The following is a 24,915-nucleotide window of genomic DNA, read 5'->3' as shown; positions in this document are numbered from 1 at the left end:
AACCTCATGGCCTGGCATATCCCTCACTCTACCATGACCATCAAGCCAGGGGACCAAACCTGGTTCAATAAGGAGTGAAGAGGAGCATGCCAGGAACAGCACCAGGTGTACTTAAAAATGCAGTGCCAACCTGGGGAAGCTGCAACACAGGACTACATGCATGCTAAAAAGCGGAAGCAGCATGCTACAGACAGAGCTAAGCGATCCCACAATCAACGGATCAGATCAAAGCTCTGCAGTCCTGCCACATCCAGTTGTGAATGGTGGTGGACCATTAAACAACTAACAGAAGGAGGAGGCTCCATGAATATCCCCATCCTCAATAATGGTGGAGCCCAGCACGTGAGTGTAAAAGACAAGGCTGAAGTGTTTGCAACCATCTTCAGCCAGAAGTGCCGAGTGGATGGTCCATATCGGCCTCCTCCCGAGGTCCCCACCATCACAGAAGCCAGTCTTCAGCCAATTCGATTCACTGCACGTGATATCAAGAAACGGCTGCGCGCACTGGATACAGCAAAGGCTACGGGCCCCGACAACATCCCAGCTGTCGTGCTGAAGACTTGTGCTCCAGTACTAGCCACACAGTGTTCAGCGCCATTCGCAACTCCTCAGATAATGAAGCAGTCCATGCCCGCTTGCAGCAAGACCTGGACAACATTCAGACTTGGGTGGATAAGTGGCAGGTAACATTCACGCCACACAAGTGCCAGGCAATGACCATCTCCAACAAGCGAGAGTCTAACCACCTCCCCTTGATATTCAGCAGCATTACTATCGCCAAATCCCTCACTATCAATATCTTGGGGGTCACCATTGACCAGAAACTTAACTGGACCAGCCACATAAATACTGTGGCAACAAGAGCAGATCAGAGGCTGGGTATTCTGTGAGGAGTGTCTCACCTTCCGACTCCCCAAAGCCTTTCCACCATCTACAAGGCACAAGTAAGGAGTGTGATGGAATACTCTCCACTTGCCTGGATGAGTGCAGCTCCAACAACACTCATGAAGCTCGACCCTCATCCAAAACAAAGTAGCCCGCTTGATTAGCACCCCATCCACCACCGGCATACCGTGGCTGCAGTGTGTACCATCTACAAGATGCACTGCAGCAACTCGCCAAGGCTTCTTCAGCAGCACCTCCCAAACCCACAACCTCTACCACCTAGAAAGACAAGGGCAAGACCACCACCTCCAAGTTCCCCTCAAAGTCACCCACACCCTGACTTGGAAGTATATCGCCATTCCTTCATCGTCGCTGGGTCAAAATCCTGGAACTCCCTCCCTAGCAGCACTGTGGGAGCACCTTCACCACACAGACCACAGTGGTTCAAGGTGGTGGCTCACCACCACCTTCTCAAGGGCAATAAATGCTGGCCTTGCCAGCGATGCCCACAACCCAGGAACAAAAATAATTTTTTTTTTTTTTTTTAAAACAGACCAGCTCCCCACCCGACTACTCATTGATGCCCAACCATCAATGCACAGAACCCCACCCCCCACCATTCTTAGTGCCGTTAAACCTTCAATATACTGACTCCACCCCCCAACCCCGCTACAGCCGCCGAGTTCTGGCAACCCTCGACATACAGACACCCCACCCGACCAGGTCAGCGTTGCCAACCCTCAATATACATACCACTCCCAGTGCTGCCCTGCCCTCAGTACACAGACCGGCCCACCAACCACTCTCCTACCTTCACTGTAATTTGTGCTTTGCCCAATGGGCTACATACACATTTTACAGGAGGGGGGAAACTGGTCATAGATCAGGAGCAGGAACCGTAACCGAAACCGATTGGCTCTGCTTCCTTCCCCTAGCACAGTGGTTCTGAGGCCAGCTGTAATACCTCAGTGCCACCTTGTCTGAAATCAGCCAATGCAGCACAGATCATGATTGTACCTGGGCTTCCCCAGCTTGTATGCCTTGGTACCCAACTGATGGATGTGTCACCGTGTTAAGGACCCTCAACTCTCCATGGCTTTTTTGGGCCTGTCATCAATGGTCTCATGTGGCTGCTCGTTATCCTTAAATGAGTCAACCTATGTATTACTGGGTTCCACAGAATCCTGGGACACACTCAGGGCTGGTGAAGATGAAAAATAGCCAGTTCACTGAATCAGGATCGTCAGTGCCGGTGATGTCCAAAATGATTGGCGGAAGGAGCAGGAAAGAGATTAGAGTTCACTCGGTGTACTTGGATTCAAACACTTTACTATACAATTATAACAGAGGATGCAGAAATATACAGCACGTCTATCCGCACCCAAAACCGTAACCCGTCTCCCCTTCACACACCCACCTGCAGTATTTACAGCTTCTCATACCCTTCCCACACAAAACATGATGCATTCTGGGACCAGTTAGTGTGTGAAAGACGAGACAATATTGCACATGATCGAGAGCAGAGGCTGGTGACTGGACTGGGATCCCATCGCTGCCTCCACTGCTCGTGGTACAGCCCAGTCCGGGCAGCTGAGAGAGGAGCAAACCATCCCATCCCCTTCACATACATCCATGTGTCCCTGAAGGGGGAAGAGTGAGTTTAAAAACAGGCACGGCTGCACAGGCCGAGTAAACATGAAGCACAAGGCTCCTCACAAATAGAGTACAAGGCACTGGTGAGAAGGTAAGCATCGGGTTATTGGGGGCAGAGGCTCTGTGGGCACAGGCCCTGGGTTATTGGGATGTAGCTCTGTGGGCCCAGGGTTATTGGGGGAGCATGCTCTGTGGGCCCAGGCCTCTGGGTTATTGGGGGCCCAGTCCCCTGGGATATTGGAACGCAGGCTCTGTGGGCCCAGGCCCTGGGTTATTGGGACGCAGGGTCTGTGGGCCCAGACCCTGGGTTATTGGGACGCAGGGTCTGTGGGCCCAGGCCCTGGGTTATTCAGAGAGCAGGCTCTGGGGGCCCAGGCCTTGGGGTATTGGAGGCTGCAGGCTATGCCGGGCAGGCAGGGTTAAAATTGTACCTATATAGTTAACCCAAGCAGAACTGCACCAGGAGTAGCCTGTACAGCCTGTCTGGTCAGCAGCCGAGGGATACAGGAGTGTACATACTTTGAACAACAAACATTTTCCCATTATGTCCAAACCAGACTCAGGCAAGTCCACAGCTGCCAGGGTGTATCCAGCAGCATCATCCAGGCCGTCATCACTCCAGTTACAAGCCGTTTCATCCTGCAGAATTCTACCAAGTGTCTTCACAAACTCCGGCATTTCCAGTAGCTTTTACAATCCAAAGTTTTATGGCCTTAATGTTTGCAGTCATCTCCTTATTTGATTGTCACCAATAGTTTTAAATTATAGAAAGAAACCATTTTGGTTTACAAGAATATTCCTTGGACAGGACAGTGAGGGACAGGCACCTTTAACTGACCCACATTCAAAGCTGTGCCAGGTGAATAGGACGGGTGGAGAATCACTCGTGTGTCTGGGTGCGTTACACAATGCTGAGGCGCAGCTCATTTCATTTATAAACTGACCAAGTTAAAAAATCTGACACCATTTATTGTCAAACTGAAAAGTGAAGTGAATCATAATTTTTGATCGGGAGCGGGGTGGGGAGGGGAAAAAAGGATTCATGTGTAGATTTTGGAAACTGCAACCGTATAGCATGGTATGGTGACGTACTTAAACCAGTTCACTGAATTTATCACATTTTGCCATGGTGAAGGCAATTGGTGATATTATGGGAGTAAATCAGGGGTTTGAGTCTGACGAACAGGGTAAGACCGCCCCATGGGCAGGGCAAGGACTCAGGATTTGGTTTCCATCAGCACAATGTTGGTTGTTACAAAGATGAAGCAGGACACTGACCACACCAACACAAAGAGGACCCAGAAGGTATGCTTGAAGGGAGATCTGTACTTATTCTGAACGTCATTGCCAAGGACAAGCCCAATGTCCTTTCTGCTGAAGTAGACCAAGCATGCAGGGACGATGTACTGAATACCAGTGCCTGCATAGGAACCAGTGATGCCCACCAGAGTCTCCAGGTCATGGGTGCAGAACGCCACTAGTATGGCAGGAATGATGGTGATTAGGGGAAAGACGATTTGATCAATTAGCCATGGATACATTCCGCCGTCTCTGTGGAAGACAGTTTTCCAGTTATTGCGTAACGTAACTGCAATTATTGGGAAGTTTGTGCTGATTGTGAAAACTGGGAAGAGTCCCAAGAAGTAGCGGATGAAGGGCACACTGACGACATCGCAGTTGCTGGTGAAGTTGAGGGTGTACATGTCCTTCAGGTTACTGAAGCAGAAGATGGCGGTGAAGGCCAGGAGGCTGTAGAAGGCCAGGATGAGCACATAGTCGACCAGGACCAGCTTGATCACGTGCTTCTTCTTACTGATGGGGGTAATGAGCGAGGGCAGGGAATGCTGACACATGAAGGAGTAGACGCACACACCAAACAAATTGGGGATACCAGAGAAGTTGGCGACAGGGGGGCGGCCCTCTCCTTTGCCCTTACTGATCCTGATCAAAGCCAGAATGATCATGATTGTAAAAGCTGCAAGGCAAGGGAAAAGAGAAGTCAGAAAATAAAACACCAATTTAACACATTGTAAACAAAAGGAGCCACAGGTAATCTACATAATAAAAACAGGAAATGCTGCGAATACTCAGCAGGTCAGGCAGCCTCTGTGGAGAGAGAAACAAATGCTTCAGGTTGGTGACTTTTCATCAGAACTGGCAAACGTCAGAGATGCAACAGGTTTTTAAGCAACTCCAGAGGCAGGGAAAGGGGGGAGGAGAAGAACAAAAGGGAAGGTCTGTGATCAGGTGGAAGGCATTAGAAATTTAATTACACAGGATACACAGCACAGAAACACATTCGGCCCCACCAGTCCATGCTGGCGTTTATGCTCCACTCGAGCCTGCTCCCGTCTTTCCTCATCTAACTCTGTCAGCATATCCTTCTATTTCAAGAAGGAGTTAGATATATTTCTGAAGGCTAAAGGGATCAAGGGATATGGGGAGAAGGCAGGGACAGGGTACTGAATTTGGATGATCAGCCATGATCTCATTGAATGGCGGAGCAGGCTCGAGGGGCCGAATGGCCTACTCCTGCTCCTATCTTCTATGTTTCTATATTCCCTTCTCCCTCATGTTTATCCAGCTTCCCCTTAAATGCATCGATACTATTCACCTCCACCACTCCCTGTGGGAGCGAGTTCCACATTCTCACCACTCTCTGGGGAAAGAATTTCTTCTGAATTCCCTATTGGATTTCTTATTAAATGGCGAAAGTGAAGTGGATCATATTTTTTGATGGGGTGATGGTGCAACGTAAAGTGGGTGGTAATGGGACAAGTAAAGAAACAAAAGATGGGCCCAGAGGAGGTGTGAATGGTAACAGCAGCGTCATTACCAGCAACCGCTGGCCAGAAAAATGGGAGCAGTGGTTCTGGTCTGAAATTGTTGCACTCAATGTGGAGTCCGGAAGGCTGTAAAGTGCCGAATGGAAAGATGAGGTGCTGGTCCTCGAGTTTCATTAGGACATTGTAGGAGGCCAAGAACAGAGAGGTCTGGGTGGGAGTGGGACGGAGAATTAAAATGACAAGCGAATGGGAGCTCAGGGTCACGCTTGCGGATTAAACGGAGGTGTCTGCAAAGCGATCACCCAATCTGCGTTTGGTGTCCCGTTTGGTATAGGAGACCACATTGTGAGCAGCGAATACAGTATATTAAATTGAAAGTACAAGTAGTAAATCGCTGTTTCACCTGGAAGGAGTGTTTGGGGCCCTGGACGATGGGAAGGAAGGAGGCGAAAGGGCAGGTGTTGCATCTCCTGCGCTTGCACGGGAAGGTGCCATGGGATGGGGAGGGACTGTTGGGAGTGATTGAGGAGTGGACCAGGGTGTCGCGGGGGGAGCGGTCCCTTCGGAATGCTGAAAGGGGAAGGGAGGGGAAGATGTGTTTGGTGGTGGGTTCACGCTGGAGGTGGCACAGGATTATCCGTTGAATGCAGAGGCTGGTGGGGTGGAAGGTGAGGACAAGGAGAACCCTATCGTGGTTCTGGGACGGAGGAGAAGGGGTGAGAGGAGAAGGGCAGGGAATGGGATGGACACTTTTGAGGGCCCTGTCAACCATGGTAGAGGGGGGAAATCATCGGTTGAGGAAAAAGGAAGACATATCAGAAATATTTGGTGTAGAAGGTGGCATCGTCAGAACAGATGCGGCAGAGACAGAGAAAATGGGAGAATGAAATAGAATCCTTACAGGAAGCAGGGTGGGAGGTGGTGTAGTCTAGGTAGCTGTGGGAGTCAGTGGGCTTATAGCAGATATTGGTCAACAGCCTATCCCAGAAATGAAGATAGAAAAGTCGAGGAAGGGAAGGGAAGAGTCTGAGATGGACTGGAGAAGGCGAGGGAAGGGTGGAAATTGGAAGCAAAGTTGACATTTTCCAGTTTGGGGCGAGAGCAGGAAGCTGCACCAATACAGTCATCAATGTACCGGAAAGAGAGGTGGGGAAGGGGGCCCGAGTAGGACTGGAACAAAGAATGTCCCAAGTATCCGACGAAAAGGCAGGCATAGCTAGGTTCCATACGGGTTCCTATAGCAACACCTTTTATTTGGAGGAAGTGCGTGGAGTCAAAGGAGAAGTAGTTCAATGTAAGAACAAGTTCAGCCAGGCGGAGGGCGGTGATGGTGGTTGGGCCACCTTTCAAGAAAGAAGCGGAGGGCCCTCAGGCCATCCTGGTGGGGGGTGGAGGTGTAGAGGGATTGGATGCCCACGGTGAAAAGGAGACGTTTCGGGCCAAGAAACTGGAAACTGTTAAAATGACTGAGGGCGTCGAAAGAGTTGCGGATGTAGGTGGGAAGAGACTGGACAAGGAGAGAAAAAGAGGAAGAAATTAATTCTGTGGGGCAAGAACAGGCTGAAACAATGGGTCTACCAGGGCAGTCCTGTTTGTGTATCTTGGGAAGGAGGTAGAAGCAGGCTCTGCAGGGACTATGAGGTTGGAGGTCATGGAGGGAAGATCTCCAGAGGAGATGAGGTCAGTGATAGTTTGGGAAATGATGGCTTGATGTTCGGTGGTGGGGTCATGGTCCAGGGGGAGGTAGAAGGAGGTGTCAGAGAGTTGCCGTTCAGCCTCCACAAGGTAGAGATTCGTTCGCCAGCTAACAACAGCGCCACCCTCGTCAGCATTAACGACATGGAAATCGGCAGTCAGTCTAGATCAAAGCTGATGCGGATCAAACCCAAACTCACATCAAACTGATCGAGATGTGAACTATTTGCTCTCTACAGCAGCTGTTATGATTAGTCAACAACTCGTATTATTGTATCATGCGACAACCAGGATGGTAGAAGGCGAATTAGATGGACCTGGGTTTTCTCATCTAACAATTCCTATGGTCCTATGCTAATTTCTGTCTGTCTTCTACCTCCCGCCCCCACCAAAAGATGTGGGGTTGTGTGGCGGGACCTCCTTCCCTCCCCTCCAATGAAGCGATGCCGATGGCTGCTTCTACCTTTGGGCATAGTGCTGAAGCTGGCGGTCTGGAGCACACAGCAGCGCGAGGGTACAGGTCCCTCACGTTCAGCAACTTCCAGCACAGATGAAGAACCACCACCAAATTGGAATCTATTGTACATTCTGAATACCGGTCGTCGCTGTCCTTTATCCAGTGCATCGCTCCACTCACTTCCTTTCACAAATTTTGCAAATATCTTTAATGAGACGCTCCCCGCACATTGGGGGAAAGAGGACAAAATCAGAGAGCCTGTCACTCAAGGGCTCAGACACATTCTCCTACAAGCAGTGCCATCAGTCCCAGGACTCCAACCCACACATATGTTCAGCAGGTACCCCATAACCCTCACTTGCCTAACAAAAATCTATCGATCTCCGTCTGGAACGCTCCAATTGTCCCCCAGCATCCAGTCTTTTGGGGGAGCGAGTTAAGAGTCATCCATGGCATTGAGTTGCATACAGGTCAGACCGGGTAAGGACAGTAGATTACTAAAGGTCATTAGTGAACCGGTTGGGTTTTATGATAATCCAACATCTTCATGACACCAGATATTATTTCCTTTTTTAAAAAAAACCGAATTTAAATTCTCAAACTGCAATAGTGAGATTTTAACTCTCATTCTCTGGATTACTGGTCCAGTAACATAACCACTACACTACCATATCCTCTCAGCAACAAACACATTCCTGGGAATAAGACACATTTGTAAACATCTGGCGTGATTCCCCGATGGCCCAGTGAGCTTGTCCACTGTGGAGCTCAGCCACAGGGCAGCAGGGTCTCCGATTCAATCCCCACTCGGTGACGGCATTCTCTTTGGAGAATGGCCTGCTACAGTCAAGCAGACTAAGGAAGTTGGTCAGTCAGGGTGAAAGCAGCCAGTCATACACACAGGACTGATGAATGGGCACTAACCAAACTCTGATGCTGCCTGACCTGTTTATTACCAGCATTTGTAGCTTTGCTTTTCATGGAATTTTACCGTACAGAATGAGGCCATTCGGCCCATTGTGCCCATGCTGGCTCGCTGAAAGAGAGTCCCAGTTAGTCCCGATCCCTGCTTTTCCATAAACTCCTTAAAATTTTTATTTTTCAAAATATTTATCCACCACTCAAAATATTCTGGTTTCTGCTGCTCCAACTGTTTCTGATCGGGAATGCCACGGCCTCTGATCAAAAAACATTTTCCTAACCTTTCGTTTGACAATCTTAAATTTATGCCTTCTAGTTTACGCAGTTAGCAAAATTAAAGCCAATGGCAGCATGGATACAAAATTGGCTAAGAGACAGAAAGCCGAGAGTAGGGGTGAACGGTTGTTTTTCAGACTGGAGAGAAGTGTGCAGTGGTGTCCCCAGGGGTCGGTGTTAAGGCCACTGCAGTTTTTGATATGTATCAATCAATGGCCTAGGCTTGGGTATACAGGGCGTAATTTCAAAGCTCTGGAGCCCGAGGGGTCCGATCCCAGGGCCCTGGAACCAGAGGGATCCGATCCCAGGGCTCCGGAACCAGAGGGATCCGATCCCAGGGCTCTGGAACCAGAGGGATCCGATCCCAGGGCTCCGGAACCAGAGGGATCCGATCCCAGGGCTCCGGAACCAGAGGGATCCGATCCCAGGGCTCCGGAACCAGAGGGATCCGATCCCAGGGCTCCGGAACCAGAGGGATCCGATCCCAGGGCTCCGGAACCAGAGGGATCCGATCCCAGGGCTCCGGAACCAGAGGGATCCGATCCCAGGGCTCCGGAACCAGAGGGATCCGATCCCAGGGCTCCGGAACCAGAGGGATCCGATCCCAGGGCTCCGGAACCAGAGGGATCCGATCCCAGGGCTCCGGAACCAGAGGGATCCGATCCCAGGGCTCCGGAACCAGAGGGATCCGATCCCAGGGCCCTGGAACCAGAGGGATCCGATCCCAGGGCCCTGGAACGAGAGGGATCCGATCCCAGGGCCCTGGAACCAGAGGGATCCGATCCCAGGGCTCTGGAACCAGAGGGATCCGATCCCAGGGCCCTGGAACCAGAGGGATCCGATCCCAGGGCTCTGGAACCAGAGGGATCCGATCCCAGGGCTCTGGAACCAGAGGGATCCGATCCCAGGGCCCTGGAACCAGAGGGATCCGATCCCAGGGCTCTGGAACCAGAGGGATCCGATCCCAGGGCTCTGGAACCAGAGGGATCCGATCCCAGGGCCCTGGAACCAGAGGGATCCGATCCCAGGGCCCTGGAACCAGAGGGATCCGATCCCAGGGCCCTGGAACCAGAGGGGTCAGAAAAATTGGGGGAAATAAAGTCTAAAGGGGAAGATTCTTAGTGGCGCAGTGGGTAGCACTTTCGCCTATGGGCCAGAAGGTTGTCAGTTGAGGTTGCACAGCAGGTCTTGAGCCCATAATCCAGGCTGACACTTCAGCGCAGTGCTGAGGAAGTGCTGCACTGCCAGAGGTGCCATTTTTCATTTAAGCCATTAAACCGAGTTTGTCTGCTAAGGTGGATGTAACAGATCCCAGGGAGCTATTCGAAGAGCAGCAGCAGAGTTCCTCTCGGTATCCTGATCAATATATTTATTGCTCAGACACAATCAAAAAACATTATCTGGTCATTTATCTCATTGCTGTTTGTGGGATCTTGCCATGCACAAATTGGTTGCTGCGTTTCCTACATTAGAACAGTGACTGCACTTAAAAAAAGTACTTCATTTGCTGTGAAGTACTTTGGGATGTCCTGACAACATGAAAGATATGCAAGTTTTCCCTTACAATTTGGTGTAATATTAGTGTTGGGGTTGACTGTGTAAAGGGAGCTGTTCTCTGCACCTTCATAAAAACCCATAAAGCAGCTCAATGCTGAGGAAAGAAATGAATGAATAGATTTCCAATGTTGGACACCCACCAAGCATATTGTATTGCATATCCCCACATCAACATCTAGCCTTCCATGACTTGACCTATGATAGATTATGGCAGCTCTCCACTGCCAAAAACTGCTCACTACTCCAGGATCATCCTGGGCCACATGAAACCTTCAAGACCGAGATCGACAGATATTGTTGGGTAAGGGCATCAAGGAACATGGATCAAAGGTACCAACAGTCTCCTTAAACCCCTCTCCACTGCCCCCTCCACCCTCACCTCCAACAAGTGCGAGGAGCTCAAGGACTTCTTTGTCACTGAGATTGAGACCATGGGGTAGATTCCTGGAGCCGTCAGGCGGGGTTTCAGGCATGTTGGGGGGGGGGGGGGAAATCACGAATTCGGGGAACCCGACACCATCCCGCCCAAAACCCGCCTCCATGTAAGTTTCACAGGAGGCAGGTACCCGCCCCACACTGGGACCCGCCGACCCGAGGCGGGAAGGGATTAGGGCCAATTAACTGCCTGTTAACAGGCAGTTTTTAGCCTAATCCCTATTTTGAGGGGTGTCGTGTGGGATTCCCGACGGCTCCAAACCATGCCAGGTTAGAGTCGTCGGGCCGTAGGACTTGGAGGGGTTGCGATGTCGGTGTTCAGGTGAGTGATGGGTGCATAAGTGCAAAGGTAAGTGTGTTTGGTGTGTCTAAAGTGTGTAAAGAAGTTTAAATTACCTGTACTTACCTTAACAGCCTTTCTTCCTCTAGGTTTCGGGAGTCCATCATTCAGCCGGCACAGAAAGCAGAATGGCTGCGAGTTGTCAAAAGTGACAGCCTTCAGCTTTCAGTGCCAGCGAGATTTCTAACTGAGTCTGCGTAGAAGGACTCAGGTTAGAAGTCAGACTGTCAGTGTTTGACAGCTTCAAACAGCTGTGAAACGCTGATATTTCATCTGTCAAGAACTCTTAACAGATGAAATTTCAGTCTGTGACGTCACCTGTTGCCGGGTGGCCCTTAATTGGCCTGCTGAGCCCGCTGGGCGGGCTCAACAAGATCAATCAAGGGAAAATCAAGCGGATTGGCCGGACGTCGATGTAGGCGGGACTAAAACCCAAAAGTTGTAGTCTCGCCTCCTTCCCAACAGCTTCAGGAAAATCTACCCCCATCTGTCTAGCGGTTTCTGCTGCTTCCCTCCCTTCCTCTAGCCCACCAAGCCAAGCTTCCCCCAACGTCCCTCCCTGCCCGAGCCCTGAACTCGCATCTTTCTCTAGTTTCTCTCCCATCTCCCCATATGCCCGCTCCGAGCTCATCTTGTCCATGCTCCCTCGACCCTATTCCCACTAAACTGTTGACCACCCAAGTTCCCTTCCTGGCCCTCATGCTAGCTGATATTGTTAACAGTTCCCCCTCCGTCAAATCTGCTGGCATCAGCCCCTCCTCAAAAAAACCATCCTTGCAAACTATCGCCCCATCTCCAAACTCCCTTTCCTCTCCAAAGTCCTTGAACATGTTGTTGCCTCACAAATCCGTGCCCATCTTTCCCGCAACTCCATGTTTGAACCCCTCCAATCAGATTTCTGTCCGTACCTCAGCACTGAAACCACCCTCATCAAAGTTGCAAATGGCATCCTATGACTGTGGTAAACTATCCCTCCTCACCCTTCTTGACCTGTCTGCAGCCTTTGACATGGTTCACCACTGCATCCTCCTCCAACGCCTCTCCTCCATCATCCAGCTGGGTGGGACTACCCTTGCCTGGTTCCATTCCTATCTATCCAGTCATAGCCAGAGACTCTCCTGCAATGGATTATTTTCCCGCTCCCGCACCGTTACCTCTGGAGTCCCCCAAGGATCTATCCTTGTCCCCCTCTGATTTCTCATCTACATGCTGCCCCTCAGCGACATCATCCTATGACACGATGTAGATTCTACATGTATGCTGAGGACACCCAGCTCTACCTCACCACCACCTCTCTCAACCCCTCCACTGCCTCAGTGTTGTCAGACTGCTTGTCTGGCATCTAATCCTGGATGAGCTGACATTATCTACAATTAAACACTGGGAAGACTGATTTGGAAAAACTGTTCACTAGCCACCGATTCCACCCCCCTCCCTGGCCACTGTCTCGGGCTGAACCAGACAGTTTACAATCTGGGCGTCCTACTTGACCGAGCTGAGCTCCTCACCACATATCCTCTCCATCACGAAGACCGCCTACCTCCACCTTCATAACATCGCCCGTCTCCGCCCCTGCCTCAGACCAGCTGCTGCTGAAACCCTCATCCATGCCTTTGTTACCTCATGCCACATGCTCTCCTGGCTGACCTTCCGTCTTCCACCCTCAATAAACTTCAGCTCATCCAAAGCTCTGCTATCCCCACCTCTAAACCCTCCACCAGCCCGACAACCCTCCGAGAACTCGCCTTTTTTCCAACTCATGCCTCTTGTACATCCTGTACTTCCTTCGCACCACCACTGGCAGCCGCACCTTCAACCGGCTAGGCCTTGAGCTCCGAAATTCCCCCTCGAAACCTCTCTGACCAAGATTCTGTCCTAATGTCTCCTTTGGCTTGCTGTCAATTTTGTCTGATTAGGCTCCTGTGACGCACCATGGGATGTTTGACTACGCTAAAGGCACGATATAAGTGCAAATTGTTGTTTTGCATGGTGAACACGAGCCCTTCGGTATCAGATTGATGCTGCACAGAGAGGTTTTATGTAGTATCCTTTCCAGTTGACAGAGAGGAGAGAACTCTGCTCAACAGTCTGGGCTGGAGTGAATCCCAAGTCACGAGAAACCTCTGCGCTGGAGACACCTTCCAAGACCCCCTTTTCAATTAGAAGTTGTGGAGGTTCATTCCTTCAAGCTCGTCACCCAATACTGTACTGACTGCCGAAATAAAAACAAAATGCTGGAAATACTCAGCAGGTCAGGCAGCATCTGTGGAGAGAGAAACAGAGTTAACGGTTCAGGTCGATGACCCTTCATCAGGACTGGCCAGTTCCGACGAAAGGTCACCGACCTGAAACTTTAACTCTCTTTCTCTCCAGAGATGCTGCCTGACCTGCTGAGTATTTCCAGCATTTTCTGTTTTTATTTCAGATTTCCAGCATCCGCAGTATTTTGCTTTTGTATTAGTGCTGTACTGAATGCTCCAGGTTTTCCCTGGATCACAGGATCTGAATGCTCCAGGTTTTCCCTGGATCACAGGATCTGAATGCTCCATTCCCACCGGGCCTGCCCTCCCAGACATGAAGCTTATACCTTGCACTCGCACGGCCTCTTGCAGAAGTGGGTCATGGCACTGTGTAAGCATAGTTAGCAAAATGATTTATAGCTCTAATCTTCAAAGGAATTCAAAAGGCATTTTTCACTCATTATCTAAAACTGTAAGTCATTTGTATGAGTGGCAGAGAGCCAGCACACCCTGCCACTTGTAGGACAAATGCCACACACTTAACAATTTCTCAGTCAAAAGAAAATCCCATTTGCAGAGACTCTGGATGGGATGGGATTTAACTCGAGTAATGAGATGAGCAAATACACAAAATAGGATATCTTCACAGTAACTTTAAAAATTAACAGATGGCCAGAAACGTAATCTGCTTTTTTTTTTTGCAAAGAGAGTTACAAGTGAAACGGAAGATCGATTGCACTGGCTGCAGATTACTTAACCAACAAAAGTTATGAATTTGACACAAGTTATTATATTTAATTATTGCACCTGCAGGTTTGGATTTTTTTCTAATTTTATTTCCTGCTCTCCTGAAGCTGCAGTATGTCCCCAAAGAGACAGGTGCTCTTCGATACATCCCCCAGCCGGCCATTATCATATTCAAGTTCAACGGGATATTCAACCACAGGGGCATCACAGCTTAGCAAAGGTCACGGACCCGAAACGTTAACTGGTTCTCTCCGCAGATGCTGCCTGATCTGCTGCGTATTCCCAGCATTTTCTGCTGTTATTACAGCCGAGCATGATCCTCTCCTCAACTCTCTCATAGACACACATCTTCCTGGCTCAGTGCCACATCAGGTGGCAACTTTACCCACGGAGCCAGCCACCAAGGAGCCTGCTGGTTGGATTTAACCAGAGCACCAAGTGCAGGGCAGATAATGGTTTCTCTCGGTGCCCGATGGTAGGTCCAGCTGCAGGACGCAACAGTCACTTCTGCCAAACATTGGGGAAAAAGCAAGACAAGCAACGTGTGGCAGGTGTTTGCGCTCTCAGGTGAGCGAGCTCTGTGCACCAGCATCCAAGTAACTAGCGCACTTCTACTTTTTTTAGAAAAACCTTGGTTTAGCGTAGTTATGGAAAAGGACAGGGAACAATCAATGGTGAAGACACTACTGGAAGAGGGCTAATTTCAGTGAGTTGAAAAGAGATCTGGCCCAGGTGGATTAGAATCAAAGATTGGCGGGTAAGTGAGCAATGGGAGGCCTTCAGGAGGAGATAGTTCCGGTGTAGACTAAGCACATTCCTGTGAGGGGAAAGGAAGAGTGCTCAAAGGTAGAGCTTCTGGATAACTGAAGTAATTGTGATTAAAATGAAACAGGAAAAGGAGGCTTATGATAAATGTCAGGTTCATAATACAGCGGAGAGCCAAGCTAAATACAGCAAGTACAGAGGAGAACTGAAAAAGGAAATAAGAGGGGTTAAGGGAGTATGAGAAAAGATCAGGTAACATAAAAGGGAACACTAAAGTCTTTTATAAATGTATAAAGAGTCAAAGAAAGGGTGGGGCTGATTAGGGACCAAAAAGGAGATCTTCTTGTGGAGGGAGAGGGCATGGCTGAGGTACCTTGCATAGGTCTTCACTATAAAAGGGGATGCTGCCAATGTAGCAGTAAAGGAGGGGGTAGAGAAATTGGATAGGATAAAAATAAGGAGGTACTAAAACGGATGGTAACATTCAGATAGTTAAAATTACTCCTTCACCCCCAGCGACATCACTCTTCCACTCCACTCCTTCACCTCCCACCTCCTAAACTGTCCCATCAAACACTCCCAGGGCAGGTACAGCACAGGTTAGATACAGAGTAAAGCTCCCTCTACACTGTCCCATCAAACACTCCCAGGGCAGGTACAGCACGGGATTAGATACAGAATAAAGCTCCCTCTACACTGTCCCGTCAAACACTCCCAGGGCAGGTACAGCACGGGATTAGATACAGAATAAAGCTCCCTCTACACTGTCCCATCAAACATTCCCAGGGCAGGTACAGCACGGGTTAGATACAGAGTAAAGCTCCCTCTACACTGTCCCGTCAAACACTCCCAGGGCAGGTACAGCACGGGATTAGATACAGAATAAAGCTCCCTCTACACTGTCCCATCAAACATTCCCAGGGCAGGTACAGCACGGGTTAGATACAGAGTTGCCACGGTGGATGAGTTTCCTTTCCTCAGGCACTGCCTCACTCCCGTTAGCACCATCGGACATGCACTACATGCCAACACCAGACCAAGGCACTGCTACAGTCAGCAAATCTCAGGCAGCACAATGGAGGACCCTGGCCTGAAAATATTTCATCAAAAAGTCAATGAAAAATGAACAAAATAAAACATGGGGGCAAATAAACCCTGCACATCCTGACAGGACAAAGAATGCAAACCTCTGGGACACTAAGTTCAACCTCCCATCATTACTATGACAGCACAAATGTGAATACCAGTCGGGGCAGCGAGTGAAGCCACCGGCATGGAAAGAAAATGCAAAGCATCACAAGCCCACAGAAAGCGCAAACCATTGGCATCAGCAGGACAGCAAGTACAAGCTAACATTACAGGACTACAGAGAATGCGGACCAGTAGATCACCAGGAGAGCACAGCGGCTACAAGACACTGACATCAAGTCTTCAGTCAAAATGTTGCCCAGATTTCACGGAAACACAGAGAATCTCTAAGGAACAGTTCTTCCTGTCTGGCAATACAGGGAAAAGAAATCCATGTGGTTTTTTAAAAACTAGAAGCTTATTTGGTGTATTTTGGTAAATGAGAAGGTAAGGAAGAATGTTCTGGCTCACAGATCTCTTACTGACTCCTATCCAAGGACCATTACTCAATGAAAAATAATGTCTCTTTCGATTTAATTCAGGCCACTCTGGGACGACCCACTCCTCGATTTGTGCTACAGCTACTGGTCCATCCTTGGACTTCTTTCATTATCTCAGGGGTTCTATCTCAGCCCCAGTGACCGCCTCTAACCATCCAAGTGCATTCCCTCGTTATTCATCAACTTCCTACGGTTTGCATACCCTTGGGGCATAATCTCTCTATTTTCTTCTCGGTTACGTGGTTGAGTCCCTACATGGGAGACTCTTCCACCTTTGACCGGCAAAAGCAATCTGGTTTGCAGGTGCTCATTCAAAAAGCTTTTGCATGTCTCTTGCAAGACCAACCAACAGCTCAGAGTCTTTGCATTAATGTCCGTACTCCAAATCCTCCTTCTGTTGACATTGTTGGCTTGTCTCTTCCAATTTCAAGTGAAACTCACACTAAAGCTGCCTGCAAGAACCTTGGTATCTTCGATTGTGCGTACCACCACTTTTACTCTCAACTCTTAAGATTAATGCCCATTTAAGTTGCTTCCGTAATTCATAAATCGAACACCTCATACTGTTGGACAGGGTACAAGAAAAAGCTTGTTGTCTGACGCCTCAGTCAGAAGCTTGCTGGTTCGAGCCCCGCTCCAAGGCATAATCTAGATGGACCCAGCTGTGCAGTACTGAGGGAGCGCTGCACTGTCGAAGGGGCAGTACTGAGGGAGCGCTGCATTGTCGGAGGGGCAGCACTGAGGGAGCGCTGCACTGTCGGAGGGGCAGTACTGAGGGAGCGCTGCACTGTCGAAGGGGCAGTACTGAGGGAGCGCTGCATTGTCGGAGGGGCAGTACTGAGGGAGCGCTGCATTGTCGGAGGGGCAGTAGAGGGAATGCTGCATTGTGGGAGGAGCAGTACTGAGGGAGCGCTGCACTGTCGGAGGGGCAGTACTGAGGGAGCGCTGCTTTGTCGGAGGGGCAGTACTGAGGGAGCGCTGCACTGTCGGAGGGGCAGTACTGAGGGAGCGCTGCATTGTGGGAGGGGCAGTACTGAGGGAGTGCTGCATTGTGAGAGGGGCAGTACTGAGGGAGTGCTACATTGTCAGAGGGGCAGTACTGAGGGAGCTCTGCATTGTCAGAGGGGCAGTACTGAGGGAGCTCTGCATTGTCAGAGGGGCAGTACTGAGGGAGCTCTGCATTGTCAGAGGGGCAGTACTGAGGGAGCGCTGCATTGTCGGAGGGGCAGTACTGAGGGAGTGCTGCATTGTCGGAGGGGCAGTACTGAGGGAGCGCTGCAGTAACAGGTGGATTGGCGGACAGGTCTCATGGTACTGGCCAACATTCCTCCCTCAGTGAGTGGGTCATTCAGCCCCTTGAACCTATTCAGTCATTCAATTAGATCATGGTTAAAAGATTAATTTGTCTTTTGTCTCACTATTGCTTGTTGAATCTTGCTGTGCTACATAGCAGTTACTGCATTTCACAATTATTCACTGGATACAACTGCTTTGAGATATTAAGAAACGTGATATATGCAAGTCTCCTACACAATCTCTCTCTTCCCTACATCCTCACTGTGTTGGCGATTATGACCCCGCACAGCGTCTTACTCAGAGTCTTGTCCAGACCTCAAAATTGCAAAACTCCTCAATCTCTTCCGCCTTCCAAAAATCTTCAGGCTTTCAAAATCCAAACTTGCATCATTCAACCACCATTTTAAATGTATTTTGGCTTCTCTCCCACTGTGGACATATCCTGGATTGGACCTTCAGCTCTTTCCACAAACGAGCAGTATTTCTGCTCTCCAGCACCACATTCCATTCCCAAACTGACAGGTTGGTCAGGTGTGCTGCGGCCTGCAGTTACCTCCCATGGTATTCTCCACAATTCCACATATGACCCCCCACCCCCAATAACTCCCTGCACAACTCCCCAATTGCCCCCGACATTCAGCACGGAGAGGGTTAGAAACTACTGTGTCTGTGCTCACACGTTGGGTGTGCAGCAGAGCAACAATGTGATAAACTGCAGCGATACAGGTCTAATTCAGTGATAATTACCTCATTTAAAAAATCTTTGTACCAAGACCAGGAATGTAGCGAGTGTACTTCACGTGGTTTGTACAGTATTGTGAAGCCTTGTATCTGAACCGCAGGATGCCTGTAAACGCCTCATTAAACCACAGTATTAAGCCCCATTCACCCGGATTACAAAAGCTATACTAACTGGGGAACGTGCATCACTGGGCAGTCAATGCTTCCTGGATCTCAGCGCGGTTCCACCTGCTCTTGCTTTAATCACTGATGGCACTCCGAACACATGGTGTTTAAACAGTGCGCTCTCTGCTGTGGGAGCAGCTGTCCCTGGGTAAGGTTCAGTTACTAGGGGCGATGAAACACAGCCAGAAACACATGGAACTGGAGACAGAAAAAGGACCAATTCAGCAAAGGATCTTTTCAAATCAAAATTCTCATCTCACTAAGAGAAACTGCGAAAACATAGGAACATATGAACGGAATGAGACCATTCAGCCAGTCGAGCCTGTTCTGCCATTCAATTGGATCACGGCTGATCTGTACCTCAACGCCATTTACCCACTTTTGTTCCATATCCCTTGATACCCTTCCCAACAAAAATCTATCAATCTCCGTTTTGAAATTTTCAACTGACTCCCAGCCTCAACAGCTTTTTGGGGGAGAGAGTTCCAGATTTCCACTACCCTTTGTGTGAAGAAGTGCTTCCTGACATCACCCCTGAACGGCCTGGTTCTAATACTGAAGTTATGCTCCCTTGTTCGGGACTCGCCCACCAGAGGAAATAGTTCATTTCTATCTACCCTATCAAATCCTTTTATCTTTAAGACATTAATTAGATCTCCTTTTAATCTTCTATACTCGAGGGAATACAAACCTAGTCTCTGCAACCTGTCCTCATAATTTAACCCTTTTAGCCCCGGTATCATTCTGGTGAATCTGCGCTGCTCCCCCTCAGAGGCCAGTCTATCCTTCCTGAGGGGCGGGGCCCAGAACTGAACACAGTGCTCCAGATGGGGTCTAACCAGAGCTTTATACAGGAAACTTTCTGGTATCCGGCACTGATGGGACCGAGTTGGTGCCGTCCCATCAAAACTGCCGTATAAACCAGCGCTAATGTTAAAACATACGGAGCTTTTCAGCTCCGTGTGAATCAACAAACCCTGTTGCCTCAGCTTCAAAACAGTCGGCCGCAGCTTAAAAGCGTCTGTGGCTAAGCAACAGCTTCAGCTAGATCTTGCAGAGGCTGACTGGGGAAAAAAAAGCAACGAGAAGTAAAAAAAACTTATAGGAAACGGCTCCTGAATTTTGCTAGTAGATAGAGCTTTCCGGACATTTAACCTCCGGTTAAACGGAAGTTTCCTGTATAACATACATAACTTCCACTCCTTTGTATTCCTGCCCCCTGGAGATAAAGGCCAACATTCCATTAGCCTTTATAATTATTTTTTGGACCTGTCCACTAGCTTTTAGTGATCTCTGTGCTTGGACCCCTAACTCTCTCTGCTCCTCCACAGGTCCCAGCTTCTCGCCATTTAGAAAATACTCTGATCTATCTTTTAGGTCTAAAGTGGATGACCTCACACTTTCCCACACTGAACTCCATCTGCCAGTTTTGCCCACTCACTGAATCTATCAATGCCTCTTTGCAACTTTCCGCTTCCATCGACACTATTTACTGTGCCACCTAACAGTGTTGTGAGGAAACTTGGATATATGGCTCTCTATTCTTTCATCCAAGTCATTGATAAATAGTCAAATGCCTTCTGAAGTCTAGATAAACATCCCTCAGATACCACCTCAAAAAATTAAACTAGGTTCGTTAGACATGACTTACCCTTTACCCTCTGATCAGTTCATATTTGTCCAAGTGTTCAGTCACTCTGCCCCTAATAACAGATTCTAGTAACTTCCCACAACAGATGTTAGAATAATAGGCTTACAATTTTCTTGTTTATCGCTCTTCCCCTTTTAAAATAATGGAGTGACATTGGCAATCTTCCAATTCAAGGGGGCAATTCCTGAATCAAGAGTGTTTTGGAAGATCATGACTAAAGTATCTACAATTTCCTCACCTACTTCTTGTAATACCCTGGGGTGGAATCCATTGGGTCCTGGAGATTTGTCTATCTTTAGTCTCATTATTTTCTCCATTACCAATTCTTTTAAAACTTTTATTAAATCTAGTAAGTTCCTCCCCTTGATTTATTTGTAGTTTTCCTTGTATCTCTGGTACTTTATCCTCTTCCTCTATGGTGAAGACCGATACAAAGTAATTATATAGCAAAGTCTGCCATTTCCTTATTTTCAATTACAATATCACCTGCTCTTAGCCACCCTCTTTCTCTCAACATACTTGTAAAAAAACGTTTAGTGCTATCCTTAACATCCCTCAAGTTTTTTCTCGTGTTCCCTTTTTTCACTTTACAACTTTTTTTGTATCTCTTTGCTGTTCTTTATATCTCTCCCAATCTGCAGGATCTCTACTGTTCTTTGCATTTGTACAAGCCCTTTCCTTTAATTTTATACTATCTCCCACTTCCCTTGTTGACCAAGGTTGTTTAATTAGAGCTCTTGCCCTTTAGGGGTATGTACAGGTCTTGTATTCTGCCAAATACTACTTTGAACACCTCCCACTGTTCATCTGTAGTTTTACCCGCTAAGTCAGCCTTACCTAAATTCAAAACCTGGGGTCGTGACTCACCGGTCTCCCTCTCAACAACAATTTACATTTATATAGCACCTTTAACGTAATAAAATGTCCAAAGGAGCAATTATCATACAAAATTTGGCACCGAGCCACAGAGATATTGGGACAGGTGATCAAAAGCTTGGTCAAAGTAGTAGGTTTTAAACGAGCATCTTAAAAGGAGAGAGGTGGAGAGGTTTAGGGAGGGAATTCCAGAGCTTAGGACCCAGGCAGCTGAAGGCAGAGCCGCCAATGATGGAGCGATGAAAATCAGGGATGCACAAGAGACCAGGATTGGAGGAGTGCAGAGATTTCAGAGGGTTGTAGAGCTGGAGGAGGATTTAGAGATAGGGAGGGGCGAGGCCATGGAAGGATTTGAGAACAAGGATGAGAATTTTAAAAATCGAGGCGCTGCCAGGCCTGAGACAATGTAGGTCAGCGAGCACAGGGGTGATGGGCGATGTTCACTGTAAGCTGTGCTTTGGACTGAGGACAGGGGTGATGGGCAATGTTCACTGTAAGCTGTGCTTTGGACTGAGGACAGGGGTGATGGGCAATGTTCACTAAGCTGTGCTTTGGACTGAGCACAGGGGTGATGGGCAATGTTCACTAAGCTGTGCTTTGGACTGAGCATAGGGGTGATGGGCAATGTTCACTGTGAGCTGTGCTTTGGACTGAGGACAGGGGCGATGTTCACTGTAAGCTGTGCTTTGGACTGAGGACAGGGGTGATGGGCAATGTTCACTGTAAGCTGTGCTTTGGACTGAGCATAGGGGTGATGGGCAATGTTCACTGTGAGCTGTGCTTTGGACTGAGGACAGGGGCGATGGGCGATGTTCACTGTAAGCTGTGCTTTGGACTGAGGACAGGGGTGATGGGCAATGTTCACTGTAAGCTGCGCTTTGGACTGAGGACAGGGGTGATGGGCAATGTTCACTGTAAGCTGTGCTTTGGACTGAGGACAGGGGTGATGGGCAATGTTCACTAAGCTGTGCTTTGGACTGAGCACAGGGGTGATGGGCAATGTTCACTAAGCTGTGCTTTGGTCTGAGCACAGGGGTGATGGGCAATGTTCACTGTAAGCTGCGCTTTGGACTGAGCATAGGGGTGATGGGCAATGTTCACTGTAAGCTGTGCTTTGGACTGAGGACAGGGGTGATGGGCAATGTTCACTGTAAGCTGTGCTTTGGACTGAGGACAGGGGTGATGGGCAATGTTCACTGTGAGCTGTGCTTTGGTCTGAGCACAGTGGTGATGGGCAATGTTCACTAAGCTGTGCTTTGGACTGAGGACAGGGGTGATGGGCGATGTTCACTGTAAGCTGTGCTTTGGACTGAGGACAGGGGTGATGGGCGATGTTCACTAAGCTGTGCTTTGGACTGAGGACAGGGGCGATGGGCAATGTTCACTAAGCTGTGCTTTGGACTGAGGACAGGGGTGATGGGCAATGTTCACTGTAAGCTGTGCTTTGGACTGAGGACAGGGGTGATGGGCGATGTTCACTAAGCTGTGCTTTGGACTGAGGACAGGGGTGATGGGCGATGTTCACTAAGCTGTGCTTTGGACTGAGGACAGGGGCGATGGGCAATGTTCACTGTAAGCTGTGCTTTGGACTGAGCACAGGGGTGATGGGCAATGTTCACTAAGCTGTGCTTTGGACTGAGGACAGGGGCGATGGGCAATGTTCACTGTAAGCTGTGCTTTGGACTGAGGACAGGGGTGATGGGCAATGTTCACTGTAAGCTGTGCTTTGGACTGAGGACAGGGGTGATGGGCGATGTTCACTAAGCTGTGCTTTGGACTGAGGACAGGGGTGATGGGCAATGTTCACTGTAAGCTGTGCTTTGGACTGAGGACAGGGGTGATGGGCGATGTTCACTAAGCTGTGCTTTGGACTGAGGACAGGGGCGATGGGCAATGTTCACTGTAAGCTGTGCTTTGGACTGAGCACAGGGGTGATGGGCAATGTTCACTAAGCTGTGCTTTGGACTGAGGACAGGGGCGATGGGCAATGTTCACTGTAAGCTGTGCTTTGGACTGAGGACAGGGGCGATGGGCAATGTTCACTGTAAGCTGTGCTTTGGACTGAGGACAGGGGTGATGGGCAATGTTCACTGTAAGCTGTGCTTTGGACTGAGGACAGGGGTGATGGGCAATGTTCACTAAGCTGTGCTTTGGATTGAGGACAGGGGCGATGGGCAATGTTCACTAAGCTGTGCTTTGGACTGAGGACAGGGGCGATGGGCAATGTTCACTGTAAGCTGTGCTTTGGACTGAGGACAGGGGTGATGGGCAATGTTCACTGTAAGCTGTGCTTTGGACTGAGCACAGGGGTGATGGGCAATGTTCACTGCAAGCTGTGCTTTGGACTGAGGACAGGGGTGATGGGCGATGTTCACTAAGCTGTGCTTTGGACTGAGGACAGGGGTGATGGGCAATGTTCACTGTAAGCTGTGCTTTGGTCTCAGTGGCCTGATTCTTTTACTGCGCATGCAGAAATTTAAAGGTAATTACAATGTAAAAGCCCATGGGCAGCCTGCGTGGGACCTTTCCCATTACTGCACAGCCATGCAGCTTAGAGGGAACATTGGTGAAGGGTGAACGGGACTTGGTGCGAGTTAGGATACAGGCAGCAGAATTTTGGATGTGTTCACGTTTACAGAGGGTGCATGGTGGGAGGCGTGTCAGGAGTGCGTTGGAATAGTCAGTCTAGAGGTAACAAAGGCATGGATGAGGGTTTCAGCAGCAGATGAGCTGAGGCAGGGGCAGAGACGGGCGATGTTATGGAGGTGGAAGTAGGTAGTCTTAGTGATGGAGAGAATGTGGGGTCGGAGGCTCTGCTCAAGGTCAAATAGGACGGCAAGGTTGCAAATGGTAGTCTGGTTCAGCCTTAGACAGTGGCCAGGGTACAGGCATGGAGTCAGTGGCCAGAGAACGGAGTCTGTGGTGGGGACTGAAGACAATGGCTTCGGTCTTCCCAATATTTAATTGGAGGAAATTGGTGCACATCCAATACTGGATGGCGGACTAGCAGCGTGACAAATCAGAGGCAGTGAGGGGTCGAGAGGGGTGGTGGTGAGGTAGAGCAGGGCATTGTCAGCGTACATGTGGAACCTGACGTTGTTTCGGATGAGGTCGCTGAGGGGCAGCATGTAGATGAGAAATAAGAGGGGGCCAATGATAGATCCTTGGGGGATTCCAGTCGTAATGGTGCAGGAGCGGGAAGAGAAGCCATTTCAGGAGATTCTCTGGCTACAACTGAATAGATAGGAACATAACCAGGTGAGGGCAGTCCCACCCAGCTGGACAACGGTGGAGAGGCATTGGAGGAGGATGGTGTGGTCAACCGTGTCAAAGGCTGCAGACAGGTCGAGAGGGATGAGGAGGAATAGTTTGCCACAGTCACATAGGATGCCATTTGTGACTTTGTTTTAGTGCTGTGGCGGGGGTGGAAACCTGATTGAAGAAGGGTTCAAACATGGAGTTGCAGGCAAAATGGGCACGGATTTGGAAGGCGACAACACATTCAAGAAATTTGGAGAGGAAAGGGAGGTTGGAGCTGGGGCGGTAGTTTGCAGGGACAGAGGGATTATGGGTGGGTTTTTTTTTGTTTTTTTTTGAGGGGGAGGGGGGTGATGACAGCAGATTTGACGGTCTCGAACCCAATGTCGAATTCTATCATATCATGGTCACTGAGTGAGGTTTTCCCTGACCGTTAGACTGTTGACTAATTCTGGCTCATTACTCATCAATAATTCTAATATGGTCTGTTCTCGTACAAAAACAAAATACTGTGGATGCTGGAAATCAGAAATAAAAACAGAA

General features: G+C 49.1%; 1 protein-coding gene across 1 annotated transcript in view; it reads right to left on the bottom strand.

The window, feature by feature from the left end:
* Positions 1–2,197: 2,197 nt before the first annotated feature.
* Positions 2,198–24,915, bottom strand: part of slc38a12 (solute carrier family 38 member 12) — a 303,056-nt gene continuing 280,338 nt past the window's right edge. The window contains exon 10 of the mRNA XM_085963226.1: positions 2,198–4,513. Coding sequence (XP_085819352.1) covers positions 3,756–4,513 — 758 coding nt within the window. The 3' untranslated portion in view covers positions 2,198–3,755. The remainder of the gene's footprint in view (positions 4,514–24,915) is intronic.

Source organism: Somniosus microcephalus, chromosome 21, assembly GCF_052327205.1.
Source record: "Somniosus microcephalus isolate GS21.2 chromosome 21, FLI_Smic_1.0, whole genome shotgun sequence".
In the NCBI taxonomy this organism is placed as follows: Eukaryota; Metazoa; Chordata; class Chondrichthyes; order Squaliformes; family Somniosidae; genus Somniosus; species Somniosus microcephalus.
Note: the sequence above shows the minus strand (reverse complement) of the source record. Positions and strands in the feature narration are given on the sequence as shown.